Source organism: Leptonotus elevatus, chromosome 1 (genome assembly GCF_054856555.1).
Source record: "Leptonotus elevatus isolate MCC_2025b chromosome 1, RoL_Lele_1.0, whole genome shotgun sequence".
Lineage (NCBI taxonomy): Eukaryota > Metazoa > Chordata > Actinopteri > Syngnathiformes > Syngnathidae > Leptonotus > Leptonotus elevatus.
Window position 1 is genome coordinate 8,663,947 of NC_141239.1, and position 13,962 is coordinate 8,677,908.

A 13,962-nucleotide genomic window follows, 5' to 3' on the forward strand; every position below is an offset into this window, starting at 1 on the left:
ACTTACGTCCTCGTGATTTTGTGTAACGTCATCAGTGGCGCCCCAAGTACTCTTCCAATCGGAAGTAAGCATAAGCCAAGACCACACGGATTTCCCGTATGTCGTTCTTTTTTGTTAGCTTAAACCAAGGATGCATAGAGGAAATATCCCAAGATGCATTTCGTACTTCAAGGAACGAATGGCAGCGGAGGGGCATCACATTTGTTCTTCTTTTTTCATTTCATTTCATGTGCATTGCTGCCCCCCCACCAGCATCACGTTTGGAAGTATTGTATTCCTCCCCTTTTATGAGCGTAAATAATAAGAAATACATAACATGTTAAGTACAACTTTATTAAATCTAGTCCTTTTTTACACAACTTAGTTTAACGGCAATTTACAATATTTTAAAAATATATATTAAATATGATTTACTAGATCTTCAAATAAATTTTTTTATAGATGTACCACAATTTCAGGAGAATCTGATCAAAACCTGCAACTCACATCGGTGTCTTTCCAGAACGTATTTTCCCCCAATATAATCCTAAATTGGATAAATCCCATGTATAATTTCAAATAAATGATACTTCTTTAATATATTACTCATAATTATATAACATCTAGTCACACGGTACACAGTTACGGCAATGCGTCAGAACCAGGAAGCTCGCAGTAAGAATAACATCCGGGTATTCCGTCTGTTCTTTGCTTGACCCTTATGGCTTATTGCGTACTCGCATTTGGAACAGTACTTGGGCTGCGACTGATGACGTTTCAAGACATCACAAGGACGTAAGTACGGACAAGAATGCATATTGAGAAACGACCACTGTCTTTGTCACACCCGGTTTCCAGCTCCTGTGTGGCCTGCTCGTTTTAGTTCGATACTAGTGAGTTTATTTCCAGTTTTGGTTTGTACTTTCTATCTTGTTTTGAACGTTGTTTGTTTTTGTTTTTCTTTCAATTAAATTACGTTAAAGAGCACGCTTGCCTCGTCTCACTCTGCCTTCCTGCATTTGGGTCCACTATCAACCGCACACCATGACAAATCCGCTCAATTAAAGAAAAGGGTGGAAAAAAAAGAGCAGACAAGCGCTTTTTACATAACCACTTTTGGCTTTAATGATTACAATCCAAAACATTTGTACAACATTTTCAACTTTAAAAAAATGGATGAAGTTTTTTGTTTGCTTACTACTATTTGGCTGACACTTACTGATATATGGAAACAAATCAAAAGTACCAGAAGAAACGTCGGCTTTCTCCCGTTCTTATTATCATGATCATATGGTGGGGAAAAGGCTTGTTCTGATACACGCTTTGTGATGAAATTCATGAGCGCCACTCGTCCCGCTTCCTCACCAAGCACACCCAAAGGAAAACATGGATGACAACACTGATAAATAACGAGTTCCAGGGCCATGGAGGATCATCAGGACCCGGCGCGGTAGTGGAGAAGTGGCGTTAGCTAGCCTTCAAGTAAAACGGGATATCCTAGTGCAGTGCAGTTGTCCTGTCTTGTGTTTTTGTTTGCACAGGTGGGCACTTCTGTCGTTACGTCGGCCTGACACTGACGGATGCTTCCGCATTTTCAGCGAGTCCTTTATGATATGAAGCCTTAAAAAAAAAAAAAAAAAAAAAAAAAAAAGACAAAGAGAAGGATCGTCTGTTTCGACCCGGATCGACGGACATAAACCTGCCCGTGTATTTTTTCGAGGCTTTTCATCATAAAGCACTGATGGGCTGACGTCATGACCAAAGTGCCCACCTGTTTGCTTGTGTGTGTGTGTGTGTGTGTGCGTGTGTATGTAGTCACGTTGGTTGCGGGCTGCCCCTACATGACGGCGCAAGACGTTTTGCCAGGCTGAGCGCCGCCGTCCATCTTCTCCGCCTCCAGGATCATCCTGCGGAAAACCTCCACGGCCGTCTGCACACACACAGATGCCGTTCATGACGCTGTTTTGATGCCCTCCATGGGCCTGATCAATCAAGAGCCCAAATATCACTAACAGATGATGGGGAGTGTGTTGCGCGTGATATGCAGTGGTAAGCTGGACTTGAAATTTAATTTGCTCCCTCCCCCAAAAAAAGGAAGAAAAAGTAGTGCATTTTGCACAAAATGAACTATACTGCAATTTTGTCCACAAAACATGTTTGGGAATATTTTTGCCCCTAAACTCCTAAACAAATGCCTAAATCTCCCCAAATGAGGCAAATATTTTCACTCGGTACCTGATTTTCTTTGGCCGAGGATTCCATGAATGCAGCGTTCCAGGAGTCGGCTAATGCTTTCCCCTCTTCGCAGCTGATTACTCTATAACAGAAAAGATAAAGGCCACATCATTAGGTACCCCCGCCTCCATCTACAGCACAGATCATTTGACCACATACCGCTCCATGTGGAGGTCGTTCTTGTTTCCGACGAGCATGATGGGAACTCTAGCGCGGGGGAAGAAAAGTGACACCTTTTCATACCTTTTCGGAATGCGCCCCGCTCGGAAACAAGTCGATGACGTGGTACTCACTGAACTTTCCCCACCATGTCCAGCAGTTTTTCGTGGATCACTTGGACCACTTCAAAGCTGCAAGAAATGTCCGTTTAATCAGTTATTTTGCCACTATGTTGGCCGCCGCTAGCGCAAGGAATGCACACCTTTTATTGGACGTGACCGAATAGACCAGGATGTAGCCATTTATGTCTATGGAGTACGTCTGTGGGAAGATGGAGTACTCATCCTGTGGGGATAGAAATAGTACAATAAAAGTTTTGGGGGTGGGGTGGGTGGTTGTTCCAAATAGTTGGTCTCCCTTCTAGTATGGTAAATGAAATCTAAATACCCGACAACCAGCGATATTTTTTCCCTTTTAAAAAAATGCAGGGTTTCTCCCAGCGCCCGCCAGGCTTTTCTTGTTTGACCTTCTTTCTTCTGTACGGATGTATAGAAATACCAAAATAAATATATTTAAAAAAACAAGAAAATGGTCATTTTTACTATAATTATAGTTAGCTTTAGTATCAATAAGGACACCCTTCTAGTACGGTAAATAAATTCTAAATATTTTACGACTAGGGATATCTTGTCTCTCAAAAAAACGCAGGGTTTCCCCCTCTGCTATGCAGAACGCCAGACTTTTCTTGTTTGACCTTCTTTCTTCTGTACGGCTGTATAGCAATACCACAATAAATACAATCAAAAAAGATGAAAAAGGTCATTTTCACTATAATTATAGTTAGTTTTATTCTTAGTAAGCTAAGATTTAGTTTGGTAGTTTCTTTTTTAAACATTTTCATTTCTATACATTTTTTTCCCCAATTTTAGTTTTAGCTATCTCATTAGTTTTCATTACCTATAATAACCTTGCATCTAATATCGCTGATCATATTGGTGAAAAGTCTAGTAGTGTGCATTTATTTTTTAGGAAGGGTATATACTACCTGTCCCGCTGTGTCCACCAGCTGAAGATGATACTCCTGTCCGTTTATCGTGATCATTTTAGTAAATGCTGCAAAGTGAAGAAGAAGAAAACACATAAAACAGTGATACATCTCCCCATGCTCTTCGGAGTGGATCCTTGGCGAGCGGGTTCATCGGGTGCAGGGACACGTCGATATTGTGCCGACTCACAGAGAACGCTGACGCTTTGCTTTTACACCAACTGCTTACAAGTTATTTATAGCGGCATGCCAGACACCAGGCTCGAGGAAAACGATGAAGCCTTCAGGAAAGTTTGGATTTCTTGATTCTATTCATTTATATAATCCGACCACGAGTTATCCTGTTCTTGACTTGAAAGCTCAGGTCGGCGAAGATCCACAATTTTCAAATGAAGGCTGATATTAGGCAAAAGGCAGGGACCACCCCCGGACTGATTGCCAGGCATTCTCAGGGCACATAAAGACAAACAGGCATTCACACTAGCATTCATCCATGTGGACAATACAGAGCAGTGAGTACTTGTGTGGAACGCACGCTCCCTCTAGTGGTATGTGAAAGAATGTGCATCATGTTATGGTGACTTACAATATGGAAATATACTTTAAAAATATTATTAAATGTACTTTTTAGGAATAAAACCTCTGAGTATTTGGATGAGAGTGTATCACCGACATAGTACTAAAACATCTTTCAAAAGTAAAAAAAAAAATACATAGGTGCAATTTTTTTTTTACATTTGTTAGCTTGATGCAAATCCTTATGCAAATTCACAACAGACAAAATTCTGATGGCAAATGGGACAAAAAATGATAATGTGATCCTCCTCATCGAGTACTTACTGTTTTCTATTGTGGGGTCATAGGAGTCGACAAACTGGCCCTCGACAAACTGAATGGTCAAAGAGGACTTTCCTGTCAAAGAAGAAAAATCTTATGAGCAATCATTGGAAGTGTGCGGTTGCGTGTGTGGCTCACTAACAGGTAGACTCACCCATCACTTGACATTGTCCTTTTAATTGTTTTGCACCTTAAGTAGTTCACACCCTGGGCTTGAGCGGAGCATCTTACCTTGTGTTATGCAAGTACAAGTACTGTATTTCCTCAAATAGCCACTTCTGTTCTACTGGACACCATTCCCCAATTATAATATTACTACAGACTTCATTTACAGTAAACTTTAAAATGGTGGCCCGCAATGTGATAAATTCTACACCCCAATTACAATATTTCACATGAGAGTGCTTTTGTCTTTAACAGGTGCCCTGACCCAATTACAAATAGAGGCCCTGCCCAAATTTCATCAAATATTGGCCTCCGCTTTACTGGATGCCATGACCCAAATACCTTAAATACTGGACTCTGTTCATAAATGCCCTGCCTTGATTACTTCCTTGACTGCCGTAATGGCTGGCACCTGCCTTCCTCAAATACTGCCTTTGTCATTATAGACACCCTTCCCCAAACAAATTATTTCTTGCCCCTAATTAATTACCATTAGGGCTGTGCAATTCATCAAAATTCTATTACAATTTCAATTATTACACTCCACAATTACAAAATCGGTGTAATCGTAAACAACAATAAAAGATTATTAATACTAATTTTGAGTCGTTTAAATTGATATATTCTCACTTTTTTTTTTTTTGTTTTAATAAATAATTTAATAAATCTTGTTTGGTCCAAAGGGAACTTACATAATTATAGTGTTTCAAATAATTGTATTTGTCTTAATATTTTTCACGTGACAATTTTTCTGAACACGCCCCCCTGCAGCAGGAAAGTAGTGGCGCATCGTTAATTGACTACAACGGTGAGGAGGGCAAAAATATAGCGTTTATCCGTCAACTTTCCGCCCAAGAGAATTGACAGCCACTTCGATGAAAAGGACTTGATATACATGCGCGAGGTGGCCACGTTGGATTGCCGATGAAGTGTCAGGAGCTCATTTTTTTTCTTCTTCAACTCGGCAACGCTGCTGCGTGGAATTATCTCCTCTTTTGCCGATGAGGTGAGTGCTTTCAAATCTGATCATGCAAAGGCTTTACAAGTTTGTACAAAAATGCCATCAAAGTTAGCATGTTAGTTTAATGCATGTCTTATAGTGTTATTTAGGTACGTTAGCAACTTAGCAGCTGCTGATTAGAACATTTTGCGTGTGGTAAGTTAGCATCTGCAGATTCAGCCACCATGTACAAAGTGCTCCATTGGCTACACATTGGTTCCTCTTTTGGTAGCCTGGAGCATGCACAATCCTTTTTTGTGTGTACCTCTTCTCATTGTGGTCCACAACAGCTGTCAATCATTGTTAAAGTGTGGCGTTTGCCGTTTACTCAAAGTGCCAGATGCGTTTTCTATGCTGCCAAAATGGCTTTGCTAACACCCATTTTGAGACGCGTGATGTCAGCGTCCGGATCACTATTGTATTAAATAGGGATGTTTAATACCACTTCCTCCCCCTCCAAATTGATACCAGTACAAGTATTCACTATTTGAGTACTCATTGATACAGAATACCGATACTTCTAGTACTTTTGATATATAAAATGTAATTTAAAACAATAACAAAAGAAGATAAACTGCTGCAGCATAGCACCAATTATTGCCAAGTAGGACTTCCTGCATGTCAGTTTATTTTTATTTTTTTAACCATATGTATCGGCAGCCTCCATGAGTACCCAATATTATAAAATACTAATACCTGGAATTGGTATTTGCCAAAACATAAAGGGTGAAGAATAAATAAAAGGGAGGGAGGAAGGAAACAAAGATGTAGAAAAGGAATGTAGGGGCCCACCGCCACTTTTTAGGGCCAACACAAACAATAACCATACCTTGATTTGAAACCTTAACCCTGTCTTTAAACCCAGCCTTGTAACGCAAACCCAGGCTAGAAACCCTCATTACAAATCCTAACCCTGGCTAGAAACCTTAACCTTGTCTTTAAACCCTTGCAATTGCGCCTAGTCACTATTTTCAAACCATAACCCTTTCTTGATACAACTGTATTTATTGAAAATGGTACAGATCAGAATAAGTATAGATAGAATAAAATACCTTTTTTTTTTAAGCGTTTACCTATTTAGGCTTCATTATTTATAGTGAGATAAACGCCTAGCACTCACTGCTGATGAGTAAATGTAGGTCCACTGGCACTAGCTAAAAACATGGAGTAATTACAAACTGAATATTCAAGCATCCATCACGCTGGGTCCCCTCCATTTTTCTTTTTCTTTTTTTAGACCGCATCTAAACTGCGCCCGTTTGCCGTGCTAGCGGTGACATAACCGGCCAGTCATGCGTCAAATCCATCCGCTCGTCTCGCATTAGCGTAGTGGGGGTGTGGCTTATCGCCGACATTTCGTTGTTTGACGGCGAAAGTATGTCAAAAATGTTGACGGTTTAGCTTTTAAGGCGGAGGCCTGGCGCCGAAGCCGCCTTCACCTGGTGAAGGGAGGAAGGGATGCTGCGAGAACCCCGACAGGGCCCGCTTCATCCTAGCCCCGGTCGCAGGCACCCTTCACCCGGAGAGGATCAAACAAACCCTTCTCGTGGTGTGAGCGGCTCTCACCTACGGATCGGTAGCCGAGGATGGCGAGCTTTCGTGACTTGGGCTGCGGCATGTCTCGCTCTGGTTATCGCATCGAGTCCTCGGGTTTCGACCGCAACCTCCAACCGGAATGGCACCCGAATCCCAAGGAGCGCGACGACTGGCACATACAGCCCCAGTCCACACAGCCGGCGATGTCGGAGCCTCGTCTCCCGCAATCCGGGGGAAGATTGGCGGAGTTTATTTCAGGTCATACGCGGGAAAGCGTGGAGTAGCTTTTGGTTTTCAATAACTGCGTCACTCCCCTTCACATTGTAATGAATTAGTAATTACTGCTCGGCCCCGATTGGCTTAAACCAGAAAGGAGGCGTGCTCGAAAGGCCGTTGTAATGCCACGATTGGACAACGCGGCTGTTCGTCATATAACAAGGAGCCGGGGTCGAGGATGTGATTGGTCGACGTGAGCATCGTGACGCTAAAGCGATGTCGTTCTCATCTTTGAGGGGTCAGGAAGCAGGGATGCTGATACCAGCACGACGTATATTGCCATATTTTTTCTTTTCATTCAAGATTTTGTTTACATTTTGAAACACAATTGGGGTCCATATATTGATAAAATACTTTTTTTTTGTAGTAGGAGCAACAGCAGTATAAAACAGAGGGAACGATCATTTTGTCAATAAATTGCAGGATTGAATCAAAGTTGATTAGATAATGCATCAAGTATTTATCGATTAAGAGTCAATGATGAAATTGAGTTACTTATGTTTTTAATTACAACATTAATATCTAACAATATAAGAGGTAATGTAATGAAATTTATCTGAATAACAAAATTAAAAGTCAAGTCATCTTTATGTAGCACTTTCAAACAGCCGTAGCTGAAACAAAGCACTTTACAGAAACACATGCATAACATAAAACAAATACAACATAAATCAAACCAAAACAAGGGTTAGTATCTAAATTAGTTTGGAGTTTTTTTTCTATGAAAATAAAATTAAGAGTTAATAATTTATTTGTTTTACAGCAAATTAGATTTCAAAGTTAATACAATTACTATATTTTATTATTTACTCGTTATTACAAAAAATAAAAATAAAATAATAATGGGCGAGTACTGATACTATCGGTATTTGGCTGATACCTGACTTTATTTCAAGGTATTGGTACTCCAGACAGAGGCCGATAACAGTATTGGTGTTTGTGGCCATTTTAAGATCAGAGAATAGAAATGAGAAGAATAGCTAATTACTATTATTTTCATGCAATTTGAAGTAAAAAAGATTTATTGGCATATATAGATTCTTTAAATTTAGCTTTTTTTTGTGTTGAGGTGGAGGGGGGGTATATTATGTATCAAAAGTAATAGTGGTATTGGTATTTGGTTTTGGTACCAGTGACTACTGAAGAGTAGTGTACACATACTGGTATCACTCTGAAAATAAGTATAGAACATGCTTAGAAATTAAGAAAAATCAAAAGTTAACAAAATGTCCACGTTAATTTATTCCTTAAACCAAAATTAAAACAAACTATTAATTTTATTAAATTAAAATTGATTAAGTTCATATATTTTTGTGAAAGTGCAAAACACTTCTTAGCTAAAAGATTTTTTGAGAAGCATTATCCGTATTGTGATTTTGCTTATTATTATTATCATTAACAGCCATCCTAGTAGTGTGGTAGGTGAGGAAATGTACTTGTCGTAAAATAGATTTGTTCATTTATACCAATAAAACAGGTAATAGTAGCGGTTGATTTCCCTCAAAAATACTTCATTATGTTGTCATGTCTAAAGTTAGCCAGTAGATGTCCCCATTGCATTACACATCAAATCCAACCCACTCAGCGCCAGTCAATCCCAAAAAAAAAAAAAAAAAAAAAGCTACATTTTACTCTAATTTCTATGACAACCCCACATCGTAACTACTGTTTACTTCCACCCTTGGTGCTATCTAATAAGAAGCCAGACTCAGCCAAAGCCTCTTTGACACTGGACCACAGGAACCTCAGGCACATCAATCAGGCGGCCGTTACACACAAACAGTGATCATTTCGGCTGATAGCATGACGTCCGTTCCACTAAAACACCCGCTTCTTAATATAACCGTGGCTTGGAAAAGCGAGCCACAGGCATGCGACAATGGCGTAGGAAGTGAGGCCACAATTAGTGGGTTAAGCCCGCGGGCAGATGGTGGAATTCCAGGCAAAGGTGGTGAGAGGATGGCATTCCACTTTTGACGTTTATTTGCAAGACAGATCTAATGTCTTTGTCTTTTTCCAAACACTACATGCTAGAGAAAAGTAGTTTCTCTGCCCCCCCCCCCTCCCATACCACAGTGTCTTACTTAAACACACACTTGTCAGCACACAGGGGAGGAAATCAGCATGTCAGCAGTAGACCATTTTGTCTCTATGACATTGGGCATCCGAAAAGAGGACAGTGGATGGAGAAAGCTGTCAGGTACCTACAGTACAATCACCACACGTAGACAAAATGATGACCAGGAATAGGTCACGCTGGTAATAGTGGCTAGGGATTAGCGTGTGCTGACACAGGCCGACAATAAATACCCGTCCCCAGAACTAGCAACAGGTGCGTGACAAGATTGTTTCACTTTAATAAAAAGGCTTAAAACAAGCCTTGGTGAAATAATACATTAAGCTCTTTGCGGCGCAGAGGCCTTCCATGATGGCCCTGACAACTGGAAACGAGGGCTGGGTACGACAAAGACATTTTTAGAATTAATTCCAGTGTTTTGTTGTGGACGGTTAAAAAAATTATAACATCGATGTTTTTTTTTCTACCTTTCGTTGCGCCGCGCTCGCGCCTTTCGCCCCATGGGCTTCCATAGCTTTAGCTCTGCCAGTCGTGTCCTCACACACTCCATACGGGAGGAACTCAACAACAGCAAACAAACTCTTGCAAAAAAAAAAAAAGAAAAGTTTATTATGTTGCCGTAGAGGGGTCATTTGCACAAGGAAGCGCAAATGACAAGAAAGGTGCACAATAAGAACGATCACCAAAGCGGACACGTTGCACCTCGCTAATGATATGGCACCAATGTATGCAGTGAGGAAGACTCGATTTCACCACTTGCTGAAAACGGGAGAACCCAGGTATGTGCTACTGCTACCTAGCCGCAAGTATATTGCTGAAGTTGCCCCACGCAATTTGTTTAGGCAGTGGTTATTTCGCCGTGACTGGCAACTCAAATGCTAGCGATATTTTTGCTCTGAACGGCTCCAATATTGGTCAATCGCTGGAGTGAGGAAATCTTATTTTATATTTGATTCTGATTGCTTATAGACATTTACAAGCTTATGTGAATAGTACAAATGTGCACGTTTATGTCGCTGCGTGGTCGCAACATGTACGCTATCTCGTCAAGGCGGACTCGCCTTGCAAGCACTTACCGGTATGAAAGGCAAGCTTACCTTCACTCGCCGTGCCCGTGACGCTTATCAGCATCTGCGTTGTCTGCAAAATAAAATCCTTATGAAATGTAGTATAGTAGGTTGGTAATGCTGATAACAGCCTATTTTCAGTGACAAAACAAATTGAAAAGTGAAAGGAGATCTATAGAAGGGGGTGAACTTGGTGAAGCGGACTAATCACGGCAAAATTGCCGATTTACGGGCAGGCCAAGACTTTCTTACTCCGGGGACTGGCCAATCAAATAACGCTAAAAGGAAATTTGCCAGTCACGGCAAAACAGCCACCTCAATTTACATAATAGTACTTGTACTTGTAAAATCAGCTGACAGTTGGAGGGGATGACAAGCTCAGACCTCGGTTCCTACTTTAAAGCCAAAATGTGAGGTTTATTTGTGTCATATTGAGGGACACAAGTAGCACTGTTTAGCTTTTAAAACAAAGTTTTACTTTTCTAATTTATCAACACATAGATTGAAATTTCCAGAAGTTACTAAAACCGATTTTATTTAAATTATTTTATACTGTCTTGCCTTTGTCTGTGTGCCTTTATTTGGAGCGCTGTTCATGTTGTATCTGGTTTGGCCACTTAGGGGCAGTGTGCTTCCACGCGGTCTGATACATTGTTAAGTTGTAGCCACATTAGAGAGTAGAAGGAAAAAGTCATGATCAAGTTATTCCAATAAAAGTTGTTTTTTTTTTGCAGTGTGGAGCTGTTCTTTTGGGTGATAAAAGAGCCGCGAGTAGCGAGTTTAGCTCTACAACACGAGAATCAACCACATAGGAGAAAATAATGGACTTTCTTGACACATGAAATTTGCCACTGACTTCTGAAGGTTTGTGTTTTCTTTGTATTTGCTAAGTAAATGTGCTTTAAGCAGTTGTGTTACAATAAGACCTTGCAGGGGCATTGCATTACGGTTGCTATATTTTATATTTGTTTACATTTCAATTGTGAAAAAAGTGGCTTAAATATTAAATATTGTGCTGCAATAAAAGTCTTAGTGCTATTATTCCGAAGCACCAATCACAAATCTATTGTTCAGTAATTATTACCAATATCATCAAAAATATCATCACCACAATTTTTTTAGGCCATATCACCAGCCCCTATTTGGTTGTCATGGTACTGTTTTGGTAAGAATGAGATCTGACCTCAAGCCAATTAATCAGAGACCACACCAAATGAAATCTAGCGCAGTTTGGTTACCTTGAGAATACAATCAGACTTTCATCCTCTCCAATTCTAATCCTTTTGGTGCAGTCCATTTTGTCAGATAACACAAGTGAACTTGTCGTGTGTGGACAAAACCAACCATTCCAAGACCACCAAGCGAAGTCTTCAGAGGTTTGCTTTCCTAACAGATCCCTAGCCACCTTCATTTTCCACCTTGTTGTGGTTTGTTCAGTAAGGTAAAGTCAACAGGTAAGGACCAAACCAACAGAGGCCAGGATCACCAAATCAACTTTTGCATGGTTTGGTTGTAATTAGAATATAATTTGACTTAGTTCCTCAACCAATCTTCAGTTTTTTCCTTGTTGCATGTGCATTTGGTCAAGTAGAATTAACAACCTTGTGTGTGGACTGAACAAACTGGTCCAAGATTCCCAAAATAACTCCGGCACGGATTGGCTGTTTTGAACGATATCTGACCTTGATCCATTTCAAAAGCCTCTGAAAACTTCAAAAGTGGAAGAACAACCACCACTTCAATTGTGATCGCCCATTTTAGGTCCAACCGCAATGATTAGATAAATTAATTACACCATTTGTGGCTCAGTGGTAGAGTGGACGTCTCACAACGCAGGGGTTGTGGGTTTGATCCCATGCCATTGTGACTGCGTCGAAGTATCCTTGAGCAAGATACTGAACCCCCTTAAAAGTGGCAGGTGGTTGCGTGTGACTTTCAACATATTTTTGGTAAGCCTGGAGTTGTACATGCTTGCAGACACCAGGCAGGAGCTTGAGCCTTGTCACACTCCGTTAGTATGCCAGCCTGCATGCCAGTCGAAGCGAATCGGCCACATCCTCCAGCTGGACCACGGCCACCGACGGGCACCTGGACCCATGCTCGTGAAAACAGAATTGCATATTTAACTCTGAGGAAGGCACTCACATCTCAGCATGCAAATCCCTGTTGCTGTTTTCCCTGTATATGCATAATTCTTTTTTTTTTAAAAGAACGCCTTTTTTAAGATGTTCGGACTTGTACTGTTGGCTGGTGTCCAGAATCATACAGGCCTGAAAATGCAACCCCTCACAAGGTGCCATTGTGGGGGATCCAGTGATTACCATATTAGCGTGGCGTGAAACATTTATGGCAGTGACACGCTCTGGCAAGTGCCATCATTTTTTTAGAACGGAGCATTGTCACATCCCATTGTGTGAAGCGGCCGCGCCAGAACAATAATCCGCCGTGAAACCGGAACGGATGGAAATGAGAATGTTGAAATATAGCTTGGTCCATCGCACCTGACGTACCTTGAAGGCCTCGTTCCAGCCACTGTCAGCTTACAGTACATCTAACGCAGAGCCTCATCTGCCGTTTTCAAAGCGGAAATTCTCCCAGTGCCACCCCGCTGCTCCAGAGCTCATTAGTAAACCTGGCCTAGCTAACCCCCGCTGCCCTGCTATGTAGCAAAATCACTAAATTTGTGATACATTTACTGGAATTTACTCAAAGGTCTCAAACCAGGCAACAAGGGGATGGCTTAGTGGGAAAACAAAGTTGTTCACAGACTTGTAGCTGCACTATTAGCTAAAGCTGAAGTTTAGAAACTAAACTACATCTAAAAAGTTAGGTAAAGTTGGAACACTTTACTTTTTACTTGCTTTGCCAACCACCAGGAGGTGATGTTTCATCTGTTTTTGTGTGCTAGAGTCAGCGGGTCTTCTAACAACCTACACCTTTTTGTGAACAGTGACCAGGGCCTGACTGGGACTCATTTTCAGCCCTGGAGTTTCAGGGTTCAGACCGGCCCACTACACTTCACATTTTAATGAACATACACAATTTTACAGTTTGAGTATCAATGTAAAATAGATGAGCATTCCCCTCCAACGATATTCATATTGCATTTGATCAAAAATGTCATTCACAATTGACGGTCTTTGTTTATTTTAACAATTATGTGAACATAAATGGGCAAAAAAAGGACAAAAAGAAACCAATAAGCAAATGTACATTAAATGGGATAAGACATTTTACACTTCACAAGACACACCTAAAAAATGAAATTAAACCAGCAAGATTAAAACAGGTAACACTGTACTTCCTGTTAATACTCTTATTTTGAAATGTGTTCTCACCACTTCTGGTGCACACTACTGAGCTAACTGACAGTAACTTGAAGAGAGCAACGTAAATGTAGGAGACTTTCCCATCATGCTTTGTTGCTGTTACTTGTAACACTTGTGATTGTGTTTTGCCTCTTTTATGTGTTATTTTTGTACAGACAAGGTTTGATATAATTATATTGTTTTCATTCGTGGATTAAAGTTTTGCTAATTTTGATATGACATTATTGTAATTCGGTGACACCCTTAGTAACAAAGGC

At 40.7% G+C, this 13,962-nt stretch overlaps 1 protein-coding gene across 1 annotated transcript; it reads right to left on the reverse strand.

Moving 5' to 3' along the window:
- Nucleotides 1-1,078: 1,078 nt before the first annotated feature.
- On the reverse strand, nucleotides 1,079-7,298 carry rheb (Ras homolog, mTORC1 binding). Its single transcript, XM_086072957.1, has 8 exons — nucleotides 6,987-7,298; nucleotides 4,259-4,330; nucleotides 3,419-3,486; nucleotides 2,636-2,718; nucleotides 2,508-2,564; nucleotides 2,374-2,421; nucleotides 2,215-2,296; nucleotides 1,079-1,909 (listed from the first exon to the last, which is right to left on the reverse strand). Exons 1-8 carry the CDS (start codon nucleotides 7,036-7,038, stop codon nucleotides 1,817-1,819), a joined length of 555 nt encoding a protein of 184 aa, XP_085929083.1. The 5' UTR covers nucleotides 7,039-7,298; the 3' UTR covers nucleotides 1,079-1,816.
- Between the last annotated feature and the right edge of the window lie 6,664 nt (nucleotides 7,299-13,962).